Source organism: Elgaria multicarinata, chromosome 8 (assembly GCF_023053635.1).
Source record: "Elgaria multicarinata webbii isolate HBS135686 ecotype San Diego chromosome 8, rElgMul1.1.pri, whole genome shotgun sequence".
NCBI classification, from domain to species: Eukaryota; Metazoa; Chordata; class Lepidosauria; order Squamata; family Anguidae; genus Elgaria; species Elgaria multicarinata.
In genome coordinates, this window is record NC_086178.1 from 45788002 (window position 1) to 45811872 (window position 23871).

At 40.8% G+C, this 23871-nt stretch overlaps 3 protein-coding genes across 3 annotated transcripts in view; 1 reads left to right on the plus strand and 2 right to left on the minus strand.

Moving 5' to 3' along the window:
- ITM2C (integral membrane protein 2C) overlaps positions 1 to 23871 on the plus strand; it is a 370458-nt gene that overhangs the window by 33957 nt on the left and 312630 nt on the right. The gene's annotated exons all lie outside the window — the stretch shown is intronic.
- LOC134403117 (G-protein coupled receptor 55-like) lies at positions 770 to 1911 on the minus strand. The gene has a single exon (XM_063133223.1). The coding sequence runs from the start codon at positions 1909 to 1911 to the stop codon at positions 970 to 972; it is 942 nt and encodes a 313-aa protein (XP_062989293.1). The 3' UTR covers positions 770 to 969.
- On the minus strand, positions 13136 to 21194 carry LOC134402166 (tubulin alpha-3 chain). Its single transcript, XM_063131510.1, has 5 exons — positions 21064 to 21194; positions 20014 to 20236; positions 18434 to 18582; positions 16880 to 17560; positions 13136 to 13505 (listed from the first exon to the last, which is right to left on the minus strand). The coding sequence occupies exons 1-5, from the start codon at positions 21064 to 21066 to the stop codon at positions 13209 to 13211; spliced, it is 1353 nt and encodes a 450-aa protein (XP_062987580.1). The 5' UTR covers positions 21067 to 21194; the 3' UTR covers positions 13136 to 13208.

The following is a 23871-nucleotide window of genomic DNA, read 5'->3' on the forward strand; positions in this document are numbered from 1 at the left end:
TAAGGAGGGAGTAAATATTTTATTTCATTTCATTTCTACACCACCAAATCGCCGAAGCGCTCTGGCTGGTTCATAACAATGCGCACATGGAAAACACACACACACACGAAACGACAGCATTCCAACATTATACAGCTTTACAACATTATAATAAAATATAGTCTGAATGTCATTGAACGTAAAAAAAATTAAAAACAGTTTAAATAATCAAAAACAACTTCAGTAAGCAGTTTCAACAGCAGAACTGTTTGAGACAACTGACATAGATACCCCATCATATGCCATTAAATACCTGGGAGTAGAGGGCAGTCTTAAACCTGGTGCCAGACAGATGACAGTGTTGGTGCTAGGTGGGCCTCAGTGGGGAGATCATTTCATAGTGGGGGCCCACAACTGAGAAGTTGATCTCCTTTGTTGCCAGCTTCTGAGCCTCCCTCAGAATAAGCACTTGGAGGAATTATAGTGTCTGGGTAGGTTCAGGTCAGGAGAAGCATTCCATCAAGTATTGTGGTCCTGAGCCATGTAAAGCAGCAGACATTTATAGGATTGTACTGTGAGAAAGGGGGTGGTTGGGAGGAAAAACAAAATATGGATGATCAGGCCAACCTCTCTCATTCCTCCCTGTGCTCCCTCTCCCAAATCTTGCAGGCAATGTTGGGAGCTATTCAGCACTCCAATCTAGGAGATAGATTTCTATATTGTGTACCAATACCTGAAATGTAGAAGCTTCTCTGTGGGGAATATTTGCTCTATGAAGTTTTCCCTTTATTTAATTTCATTTAGATTTATATCCTGCTACAGGTTTATACTAAATGATCCCCAAAGGATTCTTTCCTAGACCTACCTGGAGATACCCGGGATTGAACCAGTGACCTTCTGCATGCAAAGTATGGGCTCTTTCACACTGAGCTAGAGTCCCTGTGGTCCTATCTCAATTCTGACCTGACCATGAATATACATATATATGCTTTAAACAACATTAGTGGTGTTGGTCTCAGTAGAGGAAAGTTTTAGAGACTCATCAAAGACAAAATAATAGCTGATAGCATCTAGAAAGCAGTTGAGGTTAGCCCAGCAGAGGCTGATCTGAAGAAATGTGCGAATAATTTCCTGGCCATCATCTAAAGTCTGATTCTTCACCTGATGATACAACACCAGTGCCACATGGAAAGGGGTGAAGCAGACCGTAAATGTGGCTAGGTTTGCCATGATTATATTGACCAATTTGCTTCTGATGGTGAGGGGATCATCTCCCCGCTGGTTTCTACGCAGAGATGTGTTGATCTGAACTGTACAGAAGATCATAGCTGTCAGGCAGGCAAGAAAGGCTGTCTCCAGGATGATGAGCAATGCTCTGCTTTTCCAAATGGTTCCGGAAAAACCATAAAAGCATAACATACGGTCTTGGGGTCCATGGAATTGGTAAGTATATGCAGTTCCTGCCCAGACCCCGGCTGAGATGATAGCACAAGTTATGGCAGCTTTCTTGGGTGATCTCAGGGTCACCGCTACAAACGGGTGCAGGAGAGCAATGTATCTGTCCACACATATGCACGTGGAGATGAGGATGCTCCCATACATGTTCACGAAGTACAGGCTTTCCAGAAAGGAGCAAAAGATGCCCCCAAGTTCCCATGTGTTTTCAGAATAGGAAATCATTTTAAAGGGAAGAGCAAAGAGCACCAAGGTATCTAAAATCATAAGGGACACCATGTAAATCACAGGTTCTGTCAGTTTCTTAATCTTGTGGAAGGCAAACCACATAGCCATTCCATTGAACAGTAGGCCCAGGATAAAGGTGGGAATATATATCGTTATCTGGATAAGCTGCACATGAGTCTGAATGGGCAGGTAGGGCTGGCTGGTGTTGGCTTGAGTAGAAAGGTTGGCTTGAAGGCTGCTTGTCGCCATTCATTCAGTTTCCTTTAAATGAGACAATGCAAAGAAAGAAGAAGTTCAGACACAAAGACGTGGAACTTCCAGCTTCAATTTGGAAATGCAGTTAGTCAGAAACCACATTCTCAAGAGTTTTATTTAGTGGATCAACTCAGTTTTCTAAATCCATCTTCTGGCTCCTGATTATACTGAGATTCAACATCCAAGGTCCTCCTCCGTGTGCCTACTCCGAGGGAAGCTTGGAGGATGGCAACAAGGGAGAGGGCCTTTCCTGTGGTGCCCCCCCCCAATTATGGAATGATCTCCCCAACAAGGCCCGCCTGACACCAACATTGATATCTTTTCAGCGCCAGGATAAAACTTTTCTCTTTTTCAGTCGTTTAGCAATATATAACAAGCTTTACTGACCCTAGCTTTGTTTTTTATGTATGTTTTAAATGCATGTTTCTGTGTATGTTGTATGTTTTTGTAGTTTTAAATTTTGGATACTGTTTTTAAGTATTTTAATCTTATGTAATCTGCGCAGAGAGCTTTGGCTATGTGGTGGTATACAAGCATCATCATCATCATCCAAACATTTCCAGTTGCTTTTTGGGGGCATCTCTTTCCAGTAGCCATGCCTGGGAATCAGTGCCGGCTCTCCCATTATGCAAGGCTCCTGCATGAGGTGGTGCATTGCAAGCAGTGGTGGATTGGGAACTTTAAACTGCTGCTCCTCCATTCCACCTGCCACTGCCGCCGGCAGCCTATTTCCCAGTGGCTGTGTTCAAAAGACACCTTAAAACATGACTTTAACCACGGTGAATAAAGCAAAAATCCTTATTCACCATGGTTAAAGCCATGGTTTAAGGTGTCTTCTGAACATGGCCAGTGCCTGCCTTGTGCAGTCGTTGCTCCCATGGCCACAAGCTGGCCAGATCTACCCCTTGTGGCAAATTTTTCACAGCCTAGGGCAGCAACATGTCTTGTGCTGCCCCTGCTGGGAACATGGCATAAGCTCCACTAATTCACTGAGAATTGTTGCCTTAGGCATTGCTGAAGACTACATAGCAATAGAAATAAGCTTGTACCTGTCTTGGGAAGCACAGGGCCCTCTGGAACTTAGCATGTTTTCAATGCAGTGGCAGTTATTGGAAGCTAGTGCAGACATTGGTTTATAGAACGAGCTGCGAGTTGAGAAGTAACCAGTTCAAAACTCCACAATCACCAACCCATAAGAATATAAGAAGAGTCCTGTTGAATCAGGCTACCAATCCATCCAGTCCAGCATTCTGTTTACATAGAATCCAACCAGACGCCCGTGGAAAGCATACAAGGAGTACATAAGCACCCTTTTGCTCTTGATCTCCAACAACTGGAATGTTTCCTCTGATCCTGGAGGTAGCAGCTGCTAATAAACTTACTGTCAATAATTTGTCTCAGCACTTTTAAAGCTGTCCGAGTTAGGGGCTTTCACTACATGCTTGTGGTCCTAAGATCCATAGTTTAAGTACTCACTGTGTTAAGAAGTACTTCTTTTTATCTGTCCTGAATCTCACACCATTCAGCTTCAGCTCATGAGATGGTCCTGCATTCTAGTATTATGAGAGGGAGAAATACATCTCCCTATCTACTTTCTCCATGCCATGCATCATTTTCTAATCCTTCCTACTCACCTTATTTCAAAGCTGAACAGCCCCAAATGTTGTAAGCTTTCCTCATAGGGGAGTTGCTCCAGCCTTTTGTTCATTTTGGTTGCCCTTTTCTGCAACTTTTCCACCTCTATAATATCCTTTTTGAGGTGCAGTGACAAGATCTGTACACAGTATTCCAAGTGCAGTCACAATGTAGTATTGCATATTGGCAATTTTATTTTTGATATATTTCTAAATGATACACAACATGGAATTTGTATTTTCCACAGCAGCAATACATTGGGACCAACGGTTTCATTGAACTAGCCATCACAACCCCAAGAAACCTTTCCTGCTTAGACCGCATCAGAATATATATGAATTGAGGACTTCCCACTCTCAGTGGCAATATGCAACATTTTACACTTGCTTACATTGGACCATGCTTGCCATTTAAATGCCCATTTCCCCAGTTTGGAGAGACCCTTTTGCAGCTCTTCACTTTTCCTTTTTGTTGTAACAATCCTAAACCATTTGATGTTTTCAGCAAACCTAGACAACTCATTACTCATCCCAACTCTGGATCATTTCTGAATGAATTAAAAAGCAATGGTCTTAATACAGATCCTTGGGAGACCCCACTGCTTCCACCCCTCCATCAAGAAAACTGTCCAAGGGAGGGAGGTAAGCTTGTCTTCCACGCTTCCAAAATGTCAATGGTTACTTACTTTCTGTAGAGTATAGAGATGTGGGAGACGCAGTCCAGCAGATAGAAATGGAATTAATTAATAACAAACATGCTTCTGCAAGTGGAAGCTGTCAGAAGAGCTGTGCTGGAGTGTTGCACAAGAAAAACGAAACTAAATCAAGAGATGTTCTGCTTGTGCAACTCTTGCGCAAACTCTTGTCCGAGCTTGAGAACTACTATAGAACCTAGCTATTATAGTGCTTGCATGCATGTTTGTGGAATAATACCAGATCTTGTGTTCCTTCCATTGGCTCATGATTCTTTGGATCCAACCCAGAGACTTTACTCTGCTTATAAGACACGGTGCCACGTGGATAGATACTTGGAGACGGGTCAAATCCAAATTGGAGTAGGGTCAAATCCCACCTAGCCTTCTACTGTAAGCTTCAGCTGTCAAGTTATATGGAGCATGGATCAATGGGACAACTATTAAATGAACATGCTGATGTGTTCCTGAAAACTATGTAGCAGGTGTATAAATCAGACTTACTCCTTACTGTGAGACCAGTTTACAGAAACTGCTTTGAAAGAAAACAGCAAAAGACATTTCAGCCAAGTCATTTAGGCATATGCATCCAGATTTAGGTGCATGCAACTGGACTTCCCCACATCCTCTTCCCCTTGGTCGCCTTCCCTTCAGTCCCCTGAAAATGCTGCATGGAGGATAGGAGGACCCTGCTAAATGGGGTGAGCAGTCATGCAGGGGACAGAGGGAGCATTCCCCCAAATCAGGCAGAGGCACCTTCTATCAATAAAGTTAGATCCTGGATCCAACTCATAAATAAAACAGAATGCAAAAAACTTATTTATATTTCTGGTACAGTTCTAGCCTCAAAGGACTCTTGCAAAGCAAAGAATAGATATCCCAAATCAAAACCATTGTTATGAATGCAATCCTCCACTCAGATATGCAGGGGGAGATTTCATTTACTTTAATAGGATTTATGGATAAGTAAAGTGCAATCAATGACCCTGATCTACTGCTGCGTGTATGTAACTGCCAAGGCTTATTCAACAGTTAGATAATTACCACTGTTCAGCTTTGCCAGTTCCAGTCACCTGTTCAGCATGGTGGAATGGAAAGACTAGATTCAGTTCCCCCACACCTTCCAAACAAGTGATCATCATCATGGTCAAAGCTGACAAAGATATTAGCAAAGCTGGAGCAAAAGCAACAGAGATATTAAGCCATTTGCAAATTAAAAAGGCAGTATTACTAGTTAAACTAGTAACAGTATTACTAGTTAAAGCTGGTAACACTTACCCAAAACTCACTCTCCACAGACACATCCAGACTAGTCGGATAATACTTGATGAATCAGCAGTAGGCTCTTTTTTAGACCGCTTTTGTAGATCAGATTAAACACCACATCCCCAATACTAACTTCCTTCAATCTACACAGTCAAAATAAACTTGCACGCAATTAACAAGTTCTGTGCCTTCATTTCCCCACAAAAGCTGCTGCTCTATTCTCATCAGTTACAGCTAATGTTCTCAAGTCACAGCACTTGGTTGTGGTTACAAAGTTATTTGCATAGGGCTCTTTTAACCAGCAGTCATATGCTCCACTCTACATTGTGTGATACAGCTAACCTTAAGAGCACAGAAGGAATGTTCTTTAATGTGTATAATTTACTTCATTAGCAACATCCATGACAAGCTGCTCAACTTGAACAGGATAAGTCAGTGGAAAACATGCTTGCTTAAAACCTTTTCAGAGACACCTATGTCTCTAAAGACAGCATTTATTGTGTAACAAAGCCATTTATATTCATTTTATATTGCCCTGAGCAGAAACAGCAGCACCGCTTAACCTATGTTACAAATAATTGGCTAAAGAACCTTTTGAAAAGAATTAGGCATGCAATGGTTTTACTTTTGCAGAATATCATCAGTACTGGAGGCGATACAAAAACGATTTGTGCCATGCTGCCAACACACATTCAGCCTGATTGATTTGTGGAATGAGAGGGGACACACAACACTAGACCTAGATCTTGATAGCAGTTCTTTTGAAAAACATCCCTTAACTTACCTATTTTAAAGTTGGCAAAGGAGATGAGCTACTATTGGTTCTTATGAAGCAGAGATCGATGAAATGTGTGACCACATTTTTATGATAACCTTTTCCAGTTCACTGGCACATTTATAGAATGAAATGTTAGGGTGTATTTGCTGCAACTGAGACTGCCCTTTTCATAGAGATATTGTTAAAGAATGAGATCAAAATGTAATTATGTACTTTACTTCTGAATGGGAAAGTCAACTTCCTAATTTACTTCAAGCGCTTATACAAGTCATTTACGAAACACATCCTCCTGTTACTACATATGATGAGTCATCTGTTGCTTTCCCTGCGGAAAAGTACAAGAGGGCAGACAGTGACAGAATCATCTACTACATGGTTATGTGTAATGAATATTCATAAGAAAGGTAATGTCAGAACAGAAAATGCTGGAAAAAATCACATTATTTAATTGATAAATAGCAACAGAAGTTCCATAATATTCCAGTAGTATACAGGGCTTACACATGGCTGAAAGATAAGGTGGTGAACAAATAGCATACAGTCTTTGTATTATATCTTCATTGATCTTCATACTCATAAAGCAAGTGGTTTTTTTTATTGTGAATATTAACAAAACAGAACAAAAATAGTGAAAAAGGAAAACAAAGAAACATTACATATATAGGAACGTTGTTTTCCCCCCATCAGATATAATGTCCATTAAAAAAAGGTTGAGTTATGCATAGACTTCAAGAAAAGCAGGCCTTAGCTAGACCTAAGGTTTATCCCGGGATCGTCCCTGCCTGCTGAACCGGGATGATCCCTAGATAAACCTTAGGTCTATCTAAGACCCAAATATCCATATACTTATCCACTTGCAAGTCGCGCCTATATAACACCCATTCAAATGTTAATGGCGATATTAAGTCCTCAGTCCATTGTATTACAGCAAGTATGTTTTAACTTTACTAAAACACACCAAAAGACTTAAATGCAGCTGCAACTTGCAGTTGTAACTGGTTATGCAAATGCTGTTAGCAATAACTCACCAGTGGGCAAGACTGTCTACTCATGACAGTAGTTCCGCAGGTAAGTGCATACTGGCATTTTATCACCATGTGTAAATGAGCCATTACAGATCAAACACGAGAGACAGAATTTTTATAGAACTTGAAATGCCATGTTTTCAGTTGAATCAACTCAAACATCTACCATGTGAATGATCACAGGATGAGGAAGTGATGGTCCTGCACATCCTAACTTGGCCTTAGTTGTAATTGTAACTGGATCTAGAGTTGGAAATAGATCTGTTACCCCCCTAATAAACAACTTGGGTCCAGGATACTTAAGAGAGTGCCTTCTCCCTCACCAACCTGCCCAATCACTGAGGTTTTCTGAGGGCATGTTCCTGGAGGTTCCATGTGGACCTGTGGCCTTTAGTGTAGTGGCCCCTTCTTTGTGGAACTCTCTTCCCCTGGAGGTCAGGCAGGCGCCAACACTAGGCTGCTTCCAGCATCTCCTGATAACAGCTCTGTTTCGAGGAGTCTTCCCCAACTGACTAGCCACTGTTTTTCTGGCTCTTTGTTTTTAAATTGAATAATTTTGATTTGCTTTTTAAATCTTTCTTTTACTGTTTATATCTATGTTCACCACTCTGGAAACTGTGTTAGATAATTGAGCGGTATATAAATGTTGTAAATCTTCTATACAAATAAAAATGTAAATGTTCGTTTGTTCCTAATCTAAAATCTCCGAAAGTTCTTCACCGATTGCTTTGAAATTTTGACACAACGTTGCATTCGAATACGCGCGTGTTTTTATGTAACTATATTATAGATGGGGACAAAAGTGTGTCTTAGAATCGAAGAAATAGGGTATATAAAATCCCAGAGGCCTCCCACTTATGTAAATAGGAGAGAAGTCATTGTGACATCACCAACCAGTAGGCCAATCCACTGCCTCTGCCTTCTCTCCTATTTCCATGTTCTCTCCTATTTGGCGCCATCTAGTGATGTTTCTCGGAACTGCCTTCTATGGAAGTTCCAAGTTCTGAAGAAAAGTAACTGCCAGGAGATTCCGGCCTAGCAGAGGGGCCAAAACCCACTAACCTCCTCACCACACCTGTGACAGGTAAAAACATGCTTTTTTTGAAAAACAGCGCCATCTGTTGGACGTAAAAGGAACACATGCTGGTCAGGCTGGAAGATACATAAGCAGCAATGAAGCTGTATGGCGAATTCTTTCATTTCCCATACATGAACGAAGTCCAGCTGTTGTTCACTTAGCAGTACATCTAGAAAATGGACAACGCGTTTATTTCACAGCTGCAAATGTGCAACAAATAGCCCTGAATCCACTGGCTACAACGTTAACTACTTTCTTCACCTTATGTCAAAATGACGCGTGCTTCGTTCGATGTAGAATTGCGTCGTGAACAAAATTACAACACGGGTGATCTTTTGTCGTATGTGCAATCAAATATTCCTAAGCTAACGCTTGAGCAAAATGGCATTTACGATCAAATAATGTAAACTGTCAATAACGGGGTTGGAGAAATAATCTTCTTAGATGCGCCAGGAGGAACTGGTAAAACGTTCCTAATTACATTGATTCTGGCAGCAATTCGATCCCAAAATGACATAGCCTTAGCTCTTGCGTCGTCCGGAATAGCTGCGACATTGCTACCAGGTGGAAGAACTGCTCATTCCGCTTGAAATTGCCATTGAACATGCAATTCATTGAAACTCCCACGTGCAACATTTCCAAAGCATCCGGCATGGGAAAAGTATTGCAAAAATGCAAACTTATTGTTTGGGATGAATGCACAATGGCGCACAAAAAAATCGCTCAAGGCTCTTTATCGGTCATTGCAAGATTTGCGTGGAAACATCAGACCATTTCGGAATGCATTAATATTGCTTGCAGGAGATTTCAGGCAAACATTACCTGTAATTCCTCGATCGACACCAGCGGATGAAATAAATGCTTCCCTGAAATATTCTACTTTGTGGCGACACGTAAAGACGTTAAAATTAACTACAAATATGCGTGTCCAGCTGCAAAACGATTGATCAGCTGAGATATTCTCACGTCAATTGCTGGAAATTGGGAACGGAAAGGTGCCGGTTGATCTGACCTCAGGACGAATTTCATTGCCTCATAACTTCTGCAATTTAGTGACGTCAAAAGTAGAATTGGTTCAAAAACTATTTTCCAATATTCAAACCAATTATAAGAATCACGATTGGCTGAGTGAACGAGCTATTCTTGCGGCCAAGAACAAAGACGTCTACGAACTTAACAACATTCAAAGCGAGGCAGTCACATACAAGTCCGTTGACACTGTTGTGGAAGCAGATGAAGCGGTTAATTATCCAACAGAATTTTTGAATTCACTCGATCTGCCAGGGATGCCACCGCACGTACTGCAATTGAAAATCGCCGTGCCAATTATCATGTTGCGAAATATCAACCAGCCAAAGCTTTGCAACGGCACGCGGCTTGCAGTAAAAAAATTACTAAGCAATGTCGTAGAAGCAACAATCTTGACAGGACCTTTCAAAGGTGAAGATGTCCTCATTCCTCGCATTCCTATGATTCCAACGGATATGCCATTTCAATTTAAGAGATTGCAATTCCCAATTTGATTGGCGTTTGCAATCACCATCAACAAAGCTCAGGGCCAATCTTTAGAATTGTGCGGTTTAGATCTAGACACGGATTGGTTCTCACATGGACAATTATATGTTGAGTGTTCTAGAGTCGGCAAACCAGACAATCTCTATATCTGCACAGACAATGGAACAACAAATTTTTTTTGTATACCCACAAGCATTGTGAAATTAAACATATTAGAAACGTGCGCTTTCTCTTTTCTTTCTCTTCCATTTAACCAGACTGAGCCACAACAATGCATGGCCGGGTACAGCTAGTAAATAATAAAAATCTTCATGTTGCATAATACCCCCTTCCAGTAGTATAAACCAAACACCCTCTTTTCCTTTTTGACAGTTCTTTCCCTCTTATTACATTCTGAACTTGTTGAGTTTTATTATTTTATTTACCGTATTTTGAGAGTGCCCAATAACTGGAATTCTCTGGCTGGTTTACTGTTACACAAAAACATAAACGGTAAAGAACCATGATAAAAATAGCACATAATAAAACCAAGATAAAACCAGTAAAAACACCCAAACAGAAGAAAAAACCACTTTCCCTCTCTTCCATAATAATCAGCATATCCTGTAATTAGTACTTAATTTGCTGTTTAGCTGAAATAAATTAAATGTTTTCATATTAGAGCACCATGTACACTTATGGTGCTATATAAATGAATGGATGAATGAATGAATAAATAGCGCTCAAGAAATTGCAATTCTTTTCTCACAAGTGCTCTGATGTTGCACTCTTTGACTGGGTTTGGATGTCACGATAACCCATGATGGGTTAATTACACCACAACAATTTAATTAACCCATCATGTCATCTGGTGGGAGTTTTTTTAAAAACCCACGATGGTTTATTTGGCCAAAATAATCCAGTCTGCGGAGTGGGTTATTTAACCCATCGTGGGTTATCATGTTGTTTGGTGATCACCAAAGATTATTTTGGCTGGCTACAGAGCGGTTTGGCAAGAACAATTCAACTAGCTACCCCTCTGCTCTTTGCTGGCTGATTAGGAACACGTTAAAGGGACCAAGCAGCAGTTTAGGAGGCTGGCTATCAGATTTGGTCCCATTCCAGCAAACCCCAAGGTTGTCTAGTCACTTCCTCCCTTTGGGGACACTTGGGATTCAAGCTCCTTTGGAGTAAATGCACAGGAGTTTGATAGTGGAGCAGGTGCCTTCCAACTAGGAGAGGCTATGTGTGGAGTTTGGTCCCAATCCTGCGAACATCCAGAGCTTCAGAGGTGAAATAGTGCAACTGCTCAGGTGGGAGGACTGCAGCAGGACAGGGTGGGGTGGGGAGGTGAGCCAAATTGCACACATTAGCTTAATAAACTACTCACAGTAGCTTATTAGCCCGCTGGAGTGGCAGAGGATTGTGGGACTATTTAAAAAATAAACTGAGTAGCTTATTAACCCATTGTGGGCTATTGTGGCATCTGAACAGGGAATCAAACGTATTGTTGCTTATGTAATTTAGTATTTTGGCTTAGCATCCCTGATTCTGGAAAGTTTGTGCAGACAAACCAGATAAAGTGAGAATGTTATAACCAACATTCAGCTGGTACTTCTGTAAGGAAAGATGCCAGGACCCAAATCTTCAGATCTCAGCTCAACACTCAATACCAGAACTAAGACTGATCTGAAGCTCCACTTACCCCATGCCAGTTCTTTTTTAACAGATAGACATTTAACAGATGAAGAGCAGCAAATGACAACATCCTAACAGCTGTGTTGGTGCAGAGGGGGTGTTAAGTAATGCTTAGTGTTGTACAGCAGAAAATATTAGATTTGTACACAATTCATGCCATTTAGTGCAGTCTTAAAGGGATTTTAATGTTTTTGATGGGTGACTGGGAGAAAATGTACAAAATAAGCTCCTTACATAATCACACACAAGCCCAATTGAACTGAATGGGACATACCTCTGAATAAAAATGCGTAGGATTGAAATTAATGTTTTAAAATTAATTTGGCCTCTTATCCCCAACCCACTTAATTACTTATGAGCTCTGTAGGGATGGAAATGTCTAGAAAATTGCTGTAATCTGCTCTAAGCCCAAGGGATAGAGCAGGATACAAACCTTAAAACAATTGTGTATCTAATTGCATTAGAAAACAAACATTGCTCTGAATGAACTTTCATAACTATCTCAAGCGTAGTAACCACTCCAGGGTATTATTTTTGTCTTAATGACTGAGGCCCTCTACTGCATTAACTAAAAAGGCTTTCTAGAAATTAAATGTACATTGTCTTACTACTCCATCTTGTGGTCACTAACCACTCTACCTACTTTTAAGCTCAGTGTAAGTAGTAACAAAATAAAAGGCTTTTGTTAGTCCTAGAGACATGTCACCAAGTAAAATGCAGATGCCTATTAAAACTGTATCCTTCAAATAATGGAAGGTCACACTATGTACACAAATCCCACTGTTTCCATAGGTAATAAAAATGTTTTTGGTTGAGTTATATCTAATTATTGTTACCCATCACGACCACCACTGCTGCTTGACTTGTATCTGTGAGTCCTAGGCCTGAGACAGGTACCACTGCAAGGAATGTCAGTGAAATGTAAATACTTTACTGATCCACCACCCATATTCCTATCCTAATACTGCAATGCTATGGATGAATTTATGTCCCCTTCCTAAATCCTGTTTCTTGTATTGTTAAATTTATTATCTTTTAAATTTGCAGGGGCAACAGTGCGTATATTCTATTCCCCCACCCCCCAAGGATACTCCTCCATGAGAAATTTAAAAGGAATTTTTCACAATCAGTTCTGTAACAGATTCTTTTAGACCAAGCCAGTGATGGAGACAGAAACAAGTTTTTAGAAATAATGGGAGATGTGTTTTCATTTATTCATATTTCTTTGGTTAATACAAAGCTTCATGTGCACAATGAATCAAATATCCTTAATGCAATTTTCATTATAAAGACATACATGCTAGGAGTTAAGGTTCAATAACATTTTAATGGATTTTCTTTTCAATATATATATTTTTTACATGTTTTCCGGTCTGTTGTGAAGAGGGGTAAGGAAAGAAAAGAGGCATTTCCATCCCTACCCTCTCCCCCTCTGATGGAGACATATTGATGGAAACAGATTTGTAGAAACGAGGTATTCTAAGTAAGGTTTTAAAGCAATTTTAAATAGTAATTATTAAACCAAACTTGCTAGAACTTTTAAATGTTTATTTGAAATTGAACAAGGGAACTGAAGTATGAAAATATTTTGAAACATTTATCATCAGACATTACTTTTTTTTTTTTTTAGTATTCTTCTCCTTCTTCAGCCTCAGCCTCCACAGAATCAACACCAACTTCTTCATAATCTTTCTCAAGGGCAGCTAGATCCTCTCGGGCTTCAGAAAATTCTCCTTCTTCCATTCCTTCTCCAACATACCAATGCACAAAGGCTCTCTTAGCATACATCAGATCAAATTTATGGTCAAGACGAGCCCAAGCTTCTGCAATGGCAGTTGTATTACTCAGCATACACACAGCACGTTGCACCTTGGCCAAATCTCCTCCTGGTACTACAGTGGGTGGCTGGTAGTTAATGCCTACCTAAGGTGGGGAAAAAGAAAGAAACTGAAATAAAGTTTTCCTAGAGCACAATTGTTCCAACACTCAAGGGAACTCCATCAGTACACGAATGAATCACCATAGGGCTTTAAAGAATTGTTTCTTCCTTGCTCCCTACTATAGCAGGCAGGAAAAGACATTATGGGGAATACAAGTTGGACATGAACTGAATCCCAAGTAACTTTAACAACTGAGAAAGGGAGGGATAGATGGGACAGTATCCAATGGTGTCCCAGTGCTAGTAACATTGCACTAGTGTAAACAAGTGCTTAAGTAACTTAAGTAGTGCAACAGGGCAAAGTAGCTATTTGCCTCTAAAATGGAAAAATCATTTCCCCCATTGCATTAGTTAAGCTGCTCAAGCAGTAGTTTACGATAGTGCAACATCATTACCACCAAAACACTGTTACATACTATTTCCACAGAAGGTATACACACCTAGGGCAGTATCCAGTTGCGCCCTTCTATAGGTGGCTCAGGTCTGCCCCCACTGCTGGCGGCCACAATAGAGTACTTTTGGGGCAAGCACCAAATGAGCAGAAAAAACTTGTTTCTGGAAGGAGCATGACCTACCCTACCAGAAATGAGCGTTTCAGCACTTGCCCCTGGAAGTGGTATGTTGTGGCTGTCAGTGATATGGGCTATCTGCCTGCTCCTATTCTTCCTAATGTGCTCATATTATGCTTCTGCAAAGCAGGCTGGAGAGAAGGAAAATAAAGAGATTCATGGAATAGCATAAGACTCCATGAGTAAGCACTACTCTATCCCTGAGCAGGGAACAACTGTACTTCCTTACATTTCTCATTACACTGAAAACTACACAGGAGTACTGTTTAGAATGCAGTCATCACTATACTTCAGCCCCCAAAATACTATTAAACAATCTCAGTGTATCTCTGATGCTTTTTGACATACACAAAACCACAGAATGAGCCAGGGATCTTGCTTCCATTTATAGGTTATTTTTTCTTAAAAATAAAAGCACAATTTAAAAAGATACTCTTACTCTTATTTCTTACCAACATCATTTTCATTCTGAAAGCTAATACTTGCACGGAAGCACTTTGCAAAACGTGTTAAAGCCTATATTAAGCTCTCGAGAATACTCCTGTACAAGAGATGACTAGTGGTTTCTGTTATGGAGAAAACTTGAAACCTCTGCTCCACCAGCATTCTTAGAATTGGCAACTATTATCTGTTCTACTGAGAAAAAATCCTTATTTGCAGCCTATTGTTATATGAGATGTCCAGATGTGGGCTGATTCTTATTTAAGCATTTATGCTACACCTTTAATAGCTAGAGCCAGTGTTGCAAGCAAATAAGATGGTCTTCAATTCAAGAGATGGCTTCAAATCCCTAATTATTCTGTGAAGCTTACTTGGTGACTTCAGACCATCACACTTTCAGCATAGCCTACCTTACAGTTACAGTGAGAATAAAATGGGATATGCTGCCCTGAGCTCCTTGGAGAAAAGGTAGAATGGGTGAGATGTAATGATCATTTCCCTTAGTTAAGTGGTGTTTCTCACCTTGAGAACTTCAGTGATCGTGGAATTGTTAACCTATTCTAGTGAATAGTAACTGCATATTATCAATATACTGATCTTAATGATGAATAACTGCAAATAGGAAGCACATTAGGAAGCATGAAACTTTCAAGTAAAAGACATAGAGTTATTAATGAACATCCTTTGCTTTAAAAGATTTATAGTATAAAAATAGCATATTTTCTCACAGCAATCTACTGCACCCCACTTAATAGGAGCAAAAAAGGACTTCATCTTAGTCCCAAGGTATGGATAAAAAGAGGTGAACCTTATGTAATTGAGGTACCAACTGCAAAGGGCTTTAAAGGTCAAAACTAGCATTTAAAATTCAGCCTGGAAACAGACCAGGGGCCTTCCTAGACGAGGCCTTAGCGCGCCTTCTCACCCGGTTTCCCTGCTGTGCGTCCAGATGACGCACAGGGGAATCCGGAGGCAGGCCGCGCTGAGGCCTCCTTCAACGCGCCATAAGCGAATGCGCTTATGGCGCGCTTTTTCCCCAGCTCCGGCCTCAGGCCAGAGCTGGGGAACGTCTAGCGACTTCCGCGGCTTTTCGCGGCTCCTCGCTTACTCGCGAGCTGCGAAAAGCCGCGGACCGGCCTGGCACAGGGCTCGTATGAGCGCTGTGCCCATCAGCCCGGGGGCGGGGGGGAAAGAGAGGGGAGGGCGAAGGATGGGAGGCAAGAGGGGGGGCGGGTGACAGAGGGAGTGCCGCTCGCCAGCAGGCGAGCACCGTTGCCTGCTTGCGAGCGGCAGCGCTCCCTCTGTCACCCGCCCCCCCTTCCCACCCACCCTCCCATCCTCCCCCCCCCTTTTTTAAAAAACACCCCTTACCTTCCTGGTGTCTTCGGGCCACCCGCAGCCCCTTTAAACAAACAAACAAAAAATGGTGGACGCCGCAGGGCTTGCGTCCTCCCTGCGGCTCCGGCGTCTGGAAGCGTGGGGGAGGCGCGCTAACGGTAGCGCGCCTCGGCCCCGCCTCCCTGCCGGCGTAAGCCGGCAGGTCTAGCAAAGCCCCAGGAGTCAGTGAGGATGACAAACTAAAGGTATAATATATTTGTATCACCCACTACCAGTTAGCACTTTGGCAGACATATTTTCTCCTATGATAGCTGAACTTCATTTAGCAGGATCCCCCAACCCACTGCATAGCATTTGCAGGAGCGTGAGGGGCTAACCATGGGAGGAGGGGGCAGGGAAGTCTACTACTACCAGCCCAGTTACACAGCCTAAATATGGATCCAATCCAGTATAAATACATTTAAATGCAGGGGGGAAATATAAAAAATGTAAGCTGAATAGGTTTTATTAGACCTGTCACTTGAATAAGTTACTCAGTTTTCATATATGCTAAGAATAAGTCTTATTACCATTAAACTCTTCTTAAATGGATTTCCATTGGGGAATACCTGCACTGTCAGTTAGTTAGCATTTCTTAAATTATTCTTTATGATTCATTTAGTGAAGCATTTTCTATGAACAGCAAGTTATAAACTAATCTTTATCATGTTTATATGAAAGGAAACTCCACTAATCTCACTTTCACGCTTAGTGTGCTTATGACTGGCCTGTACAAATATAGATAACAAAGTGTGGAAACAGCTACCCATTTTTCCTTGACTTGCACATATTTACAACAGATTTAAACATGCAAATGTAGGCAGGATGTGCCTCATGAAAACAATTTACAGTGCAATCCTATACATGTCTACTCAGATGCAAGTTCCATTGAGTTCAATGGGGCTTGCTTCCAGGTAAAAGGATACTGCTGACAACTTGGGACAAAAACCATGTAACATGTTTTTAACTACCTTGAACCCAGTTGGACACCAATCCACAAACTGAATGGTACGCTTCGTCTTGATTGTTGCAATAGCTGCATTGACATCTTTGGGGACCACATCACCTCTATATAGCATACAGCAGGCCATGTATTTACCATGGCGAGGGTCGCACTTTACCATCTGATTAGCTGGTTCAAAACAGGCATTGGTAATTTCAGCTACAGACAACTGCTCATGGTATGCCTTTTCAGCCGAGATGACAGGTGCATATGTTGCAAGAGGGAAATGAATTCGTGGATATGGGACAAGATTTGTCTGAAATTCTGTCAGATCTACATTCAGAGCACCATCAAAACGGAGCGAAGCTGTGATAGATGAAACAATCTGACCGATGAGACGATTTAGGTTGGTGTAAGTAGGTCGTTCAATGTCAAGATTGCGTCGACATATATCATAAATAGCTTCATTATCTACCATGAATGCACAGTCAGAATGCTCCAATGTTGTGTGTGTAGTAAGGATAGAATTATAAGGCTCCACTACAGCAGTAGATACTTGTGGAGCTGGGTAAATTGCAAACTCCAGTTTGGACTTTTTGCCATAGTCAACTGAAAGTCTTTCCATGAGCAGAGATGCAAACCCAGAGCCAGTGCCTCCTCCAAAACTATGAAAAATGAGGAAACCCTGGAGACCTGTGCATAGATCAGCCTAGGGGGGGAAAAAAGCAGAGCAAGCAAAGTATTGCATTATTATTACATTTGTATACACCCAAACACGCAAAAAACAACAACACACCATACAAAGCCATTATTAAGGTATTTATATTTGGCACAGTGTATATTTAAATTATTTGTCTTATATTTTAAAATTAGCCAGTTTCAAAATGCTTTATCTACTTAGTTCTAGGTAAGAATGATCTCTAGTACACTTTACTTGAAATTAAAAAAAAAAATCCCCGTGTATTTAGAAATTGTGACATGCTATTTTTACTGCATCTATCAGTCACACATGCACAGCTTTCTGGTTGTGAGAGGAGGAGGAAGATCTGAAGGGCAATTTGATTGTGCCCTTAGTAGTGATGGCCCATTATCAACAATTCTTATAAGGGTCTCCAACCTTTTAGGACCTGGGGGCACATCTGGGTATTTGAGATACTGCTGTGGGCACCATTAAGTACCTGGTTCATGGAAAATAATATGCATAAATGGATTATCTGTGCCTTTTTGACATCTAAAAGATTGACTTATAACAATGAAATGATGAACACTCACCACCTATAATGCAATGGATTGAGGAGCTTTCAGTATTTGAACAGGTAGAATATAGACAGTACCTTCAAATGGTTATTTTGTGTGTATGTGTGTGGTTCTCTTTTGTTGAAGCCTAGGTATAATTGCTAGAAGGTTGCATACATTTTATACTGATCAATGTACATATTTTTTAAAAAATGGTATTTGTTTTTTTACAGGTGCCCACATTGAGGACCCTCTTATACTTTTGTAACAGAGTATTTTTTTAAAAAATGAATACCATCAAAAGAAGTATCTGCAGGTACCTTTTAATATTAATCGTAAAACTCACCAACTTGCGAATGCGATCCAGTACTAGATCAACAATCTCTTTTCCTATGGTATAATGTCCTCTAGCATAATTATTAGCAGCATCTTCTTTTCCAGTAATGAGTTGTTCAGGATGAAATAATTGCCTGTAAGTGCCTGTACGCACTTCATCTACAGACATTAAGAACAAGCAAAAACCCTCTAGTTAATGGTTTATTCCAATCTCAGTTTTCTATATTTTGCCTTGATATTTTGTGCAAGAAAATGATAAATGAATGGGTAATCTTTTTTGGAAAAGATACATTTATCTACCAATGACAATCCTAGAAACATTGCTCCAAGCTGCTGTTTTCTAATTAAAACTGTCTTACGATTAGCACTAATTATATTTCCTACAAAAAAAATCTAAATTAGTCTTCAAAAATCTAGCAAAACTTCTTCTGCCATAGACATTTCGTCAGTGCTAGGTCCTACAAAAAGGACCGAACAACCTTGTTCACTTGTCAGACCATTTCTGGCTAGTAATTTCAAATAAATGAAGGGGTAGAAGGTTGCTTTACAGGGGTCTTTAGGGGGGGGAAACCCAAGAGTAAACATAGCACTAATCTTATCTGGTTCTGATAGACCAGTCATTGCAAATCAGTTTGGAAACAGATTTTGTATTGGTTACTTTTGCATTAGATACAATACAGTACAGCCAACAACAATCTAGTGAAGTCTCCTTCAATATCTTCTTAAGCCTGCAATCTATTCTTATTAGGAGGTAAGTCAAACTGATCTTTTGCATTAGATTAGTCTGCATATTTATTTGGTATAAAACATACACTTGGTGTATGTTCATAATTTTTGTGAACCGCCCAGAGAGCTTCGGCTATTGGGCGGTATAAAAATGTAATAAATAAATAAATAAATAAATAAATACACTTACAGAGCAATCCTATGCCCCCTCAGCAGCATCTAGGAGACATAGGGTTGTTTGGTTTCCTGGCTCTGACCTTGGAACCAGGTAACTGCACTCCCTGCCCCCTCTCCCTCATAGCTGGCACAGAAAGAATTGCGCTGGCTACCTCTACAAAAAACAGAATGTGGAGATGGGGGGGAAGGGGACCAGGGCAGCAACCCTATGATGAATCTTACGGCCTCCCGTCTCCCTCCCACCCCTCCCTGAAGCCTCCAAATGGGGAAAATGGCCTGTCCAGCTAAAATGCAGAGTGGAAGACACTCTGCATAGGATACACATAAACCTCCCAAGTTCAGCAGCTTATGAGTATCCTGGGCAGATCTGAGACTATTTTGCCTTCAGGGTACAATTCCATGGCTGGCTAAGGAATGCTGGAAGCTAGGGGGCTTTTTAATGTCTAAACATTCATAGGATTGCACCCTTACTCCTAAATGAATGCAGGCAATCTGAAGCACAAATCTATTAAGGTTCAATACTTGAATATAATCCCAAGGTAATAAAATGGACTGCATAAAATGTAAATACTCCGACAATCCAAAATAAAGTTACATTTTTACTGGATCAATTTTATTTATGAATGAGCGTACAAAGTATTTTTCTTTTCTTTTTAAGAAGTCATATCTTAAAATTCATTTACATACCAACTACAGTTGGCTCAAGGTCCACAAAGACAGCCCTGGGCACATGTTTGCCAGCTCCTGTTTCACTAAAAAAAGTGTTAAAGGAATCATCTCCTCCTCCTATGGTTTTGTCACTGGGCATCTGACCATCAGGTTGGATTCCATGTTCAAGACAATACAGTTCCCAACAAGCATTACCAATCTGAACTCCGGCTTGCCCAACATGGATAGAGATACACTCACGCTATTAAGAAATAAATAAAATTAATTACTGTAACTCCATGAATTAAAAAAATGTAGTACCATAAAAATGATTAGTGTTCTGCCAACTATATATTAGATAATACAAAATGCCTTTCAGCTTTTAGAAGTGCTTCTCTTTTCAAATATCTCTTTAACATGTTTCCTTTTGGACAATCTATTTCCCTCAAACCAAACAAGGCAATGTCAGCTCCTTCAAGGGCTGTTTAATTAACGTTCTCCAAAAGGAATACACTGGTGTTCACTTTCCTTACACCCTGAACGTAGTTAATTATACTTGTTTTATCACAAACACTCAAGACAATGCACTACCTAATGTTGAATAATTAGTTCATGCACTGCTATCAAGTCTTTTTATGGTTCACGCCTCTCCTCACCCCCTAATTCTTCCCCCTTCCCTCCAGCTGCGCACCATTACGACTCTGAGGTGGCGCCACTTTCAGGCCTCGCGCTCGGACCGTCTGTATACACAGGCCAAGAGCGCTAACGACGAGAGACCAACGGACAAGCTCGGCAATCTCGCGCCTTCTGGAGCGGCCACACTCCATTGGCTCCCTGAGCCACCTCATGTTCCTCGAGTGCGGCGCGTGCGCGCGGTATTCTCGCACGAGATAAGCGTCCGACACTCGCGGAGACGGTTGCATTTTTTTGTCTCCCCTCTTGCCGTAGGCCTTGCCTACCATCCTCTCACCCCACGCTCATGGCTCCCTCATGGCGGCACCTTGATCCGATAGGCTTCAAGGAACCGCCATGCACCCTATTTCCTCCTGCTCCCGACCAGGCCCTGCCACAGAAGCCCCCGCTCCCCACCATGGTGCCTCGCGGAGATGACGAGTTTCACGGTCGCTGCTCGCGCGTTCTGCGTCCAACTCCGTCGGAAGATGGCGTCAACTGGCGACCGTTAGGACAACTGCCTACTTTTCGCGCTCCTCGGTAGTACCGCTAGCACCCCATAGGCGGCGGCGGCGGCTCTGCCGCTGCATGCGGATTGGTTAAACGTGTTCTTTCCCCGCGTGGCAGGTCCCTGATGTGGGGAAGGGGGTGGTGAGGCGCGGCTGAAGAGTTCTTGGCTCATGCGTGTGGCGCTGGTCGGGAAACGGCTGCTCCTCTGAGGGCGAAGTTGGGATGGGTTTACGGTTGGCAAATTCATCCACAACATTAAAAAATAAAAACAATTTCGTTGAAATAGGACCTCTGTGCGTTTAGTTACTGATTATTTCTGAATTATTTTTACGTAATCGACATTTCAAGTTTCCTTTGAGAGCCAGAACTCCTCAAGCTATTACAGCTTACGTGCGCAGATCAAAATAGCTGTGACAGTTGTTGCCCCAAACAAAAAGATACCAGTGGTGTTTTTTAAAAATTAATATTTATTGTGGCATAACATTTCCTAGGCTACAGTTCAGAAAAGCGTATACTGTGATGTTTCTTATTAGTTAAAATGCTACAAGATGTGGTTGGTCACTGTGTTTGTTCATATTACAGTTAACTTGCAGGGTACAATGCATAAAAAATCAGGGGTTTAAGTACTTAAAATACTTTAAAGGGTGCAATCTATGCATATTTAGACAAAACAAAAACAAAAACTGTACGTGGCTGGCTGAGGAATGCTGGAATTTTTTAGGATTTTTTTCCTGTCAACATGCCTAGGATTGCACCCTAACACTGTTTAGAATGTCACTATTTTTCTCTATATTGCACCCCAAAGCAATATGTTTATTACAGGTATAGGGAATGGTAACCCCAATTGTACATATTTATTGTAATAAAGTGTTCAACTTGGAAACTTAAGTTTTCTGTTCTAGTTTAGTCAGTATTTCACAAAGGTGTAAGCCTGCATAACAATAAGAACACTTACGTAATCTTTTTGTAGTCTCTGAACGTATTTAAATTAAATTTCATGAATATTGATTTCTATATTACAAGAAATCCAATTCACAAACACTTTGAATCTACACAGTGGCGTTCTTCGCTGTGGCACCCCGGTTGTGGAATGAGCTCCCTAGAGAGGTCCGCCTGGTGCCTATACTGTACTCTTTTCGTCGCCAACTGAAGACCTTTTTATTCTCTCAGTATTTTAACATTTAATTTTAACTTAAATTTATATTTTACTGTTTTAATTCTGTATTTTAATCTTACATCAATTTTGCTGCGTGGTTTTATCCTGGTTGCGCTTTTTATACTATATTTTGTATTGGTACTTTTAACCTGTTGGTTGTTTTATTACGGTTTTAATTTTTGTGAACCTCCCAGAGAGCTTCGGCTATTGGGCGGTATAAAAATGTAATAAATAAATAAAAAATAAATAAGACATTTTTCTAGCATGCAAGAACATATAGTTATTTAGACAAAAAAGTACACTGTTGAGTGTGAAAAACTGCATGATTTTCAGTGAATGTAACATGGCCCATAGTTGTGGATTGCAAACTATATATCAGACATAAAGAGCTACTTTATCCTAACTTGTTGCATTAACCAACTGCCCTACTTGACTTGAGTTTCCTGTATTTTATTTAGTCATTTATTTATTGAATTTATATTCTGCATAATATAAATTTTATCCTCACAACAACAATCCTGTGAGGTAGGTTGGGCTGAAAGTCTGTGACTGGGACAAAGTCACCCAGTGAGCTTCCATGGCTGAGTGGGAACTCAAACCTGAATATCGCAACTCCCAGTCCAACACTCTAACCACTACACACACTGGCTTTATTTAGACTGAAATCCTAATCCCACTTACTAAAGAGTAAACCCCAGCGAACACGATAATTATTTCTGAATAAACATACATACATCGCACTGCAAAACATCACCATGTGCTATATTCACATTTAAATTCCAAACTATATAACCACATTTACCATAAATATGGCTAATGAACAGCATTGCACAGAAAGAAAAAAATGGCCAACAGTGCCATCATGTGGGAAATGCGTCTGATATTGAAAATTCTGCCTTTTTTGTCTATCACAGTTTTTGTGCATGCTATGAGGAAGAAGCAGAGGCTACTTTTGGGAAAGCTATAAGCAAAGGTAAAAATGTTTTCAGCATGTGAGAACTAAGGATTTCAAAAGAGATTGATGAGTTATATTTTTATATTCTTTTGAAATCTTCAGCCAATAATCAGAAGTAATTCTTGGTAGAAAATCCCACTGCAGCTAGAAAGGCTTTCTGTGCCTGCTGTCATGTTCTGCTGAACACATGCCCCTCAGAATCAGCCCCAGTGGGTGGGTGGCTTGTCTATTATTCCCGGCAGACAATTTTACCTGCTTGGTGGCTTCCCATGGCTTCTATCTCTCTCAGTCCCCCAGCCCTCTGCTACCATGTATCTCAGGAGCTTTTGCAGCAGTAATACTCAGCTTACTTTCTCAAAACCTGGTTGTCATTATTGGCACCATATATCTCATTATCCACAACCTCCAAGGCATGATAAGAACCAACCCAATTACTGTGTACATCTATTGGATTATAGCTAAACCCTAAATACATGCTAAAGTAATACTTAATTTTTTAAAAGTACTGAGTGTCAGTCATTAAATTATTTGCCTTTTGCATTAATTGTTTAAAGGGCTCTTTCTGCTGTGGAATGAGCTCCCTAGAGAGATTTGCCTGGCGCCT

Coding starts and splice junctions, on each gene's coding strand:
- LOC134403117 (XM_063133223.1), bottom strand. CDS start 1,911: ATGGCGACAAGCAGCCTTCAAGCCAACCTTTCTACTCAAGCCAACACC.
- LOC134402166 (XM_063131510.1), bottom strand. Junction 18,583..20,013: donor CCTTGAGCCAACTGTAGTTG/GTATGTAAATGA, acceptor TAATGTCTGTAG/ATGAAGTGCGTACAGGCACT. Junction 17,561..18,433: donor TGGATCGCATTCGCAAGTTG/GTGAGTTTTACG, acceptor TTCCCCCCCTAG/GCTGATCTATGCACAGGTCT.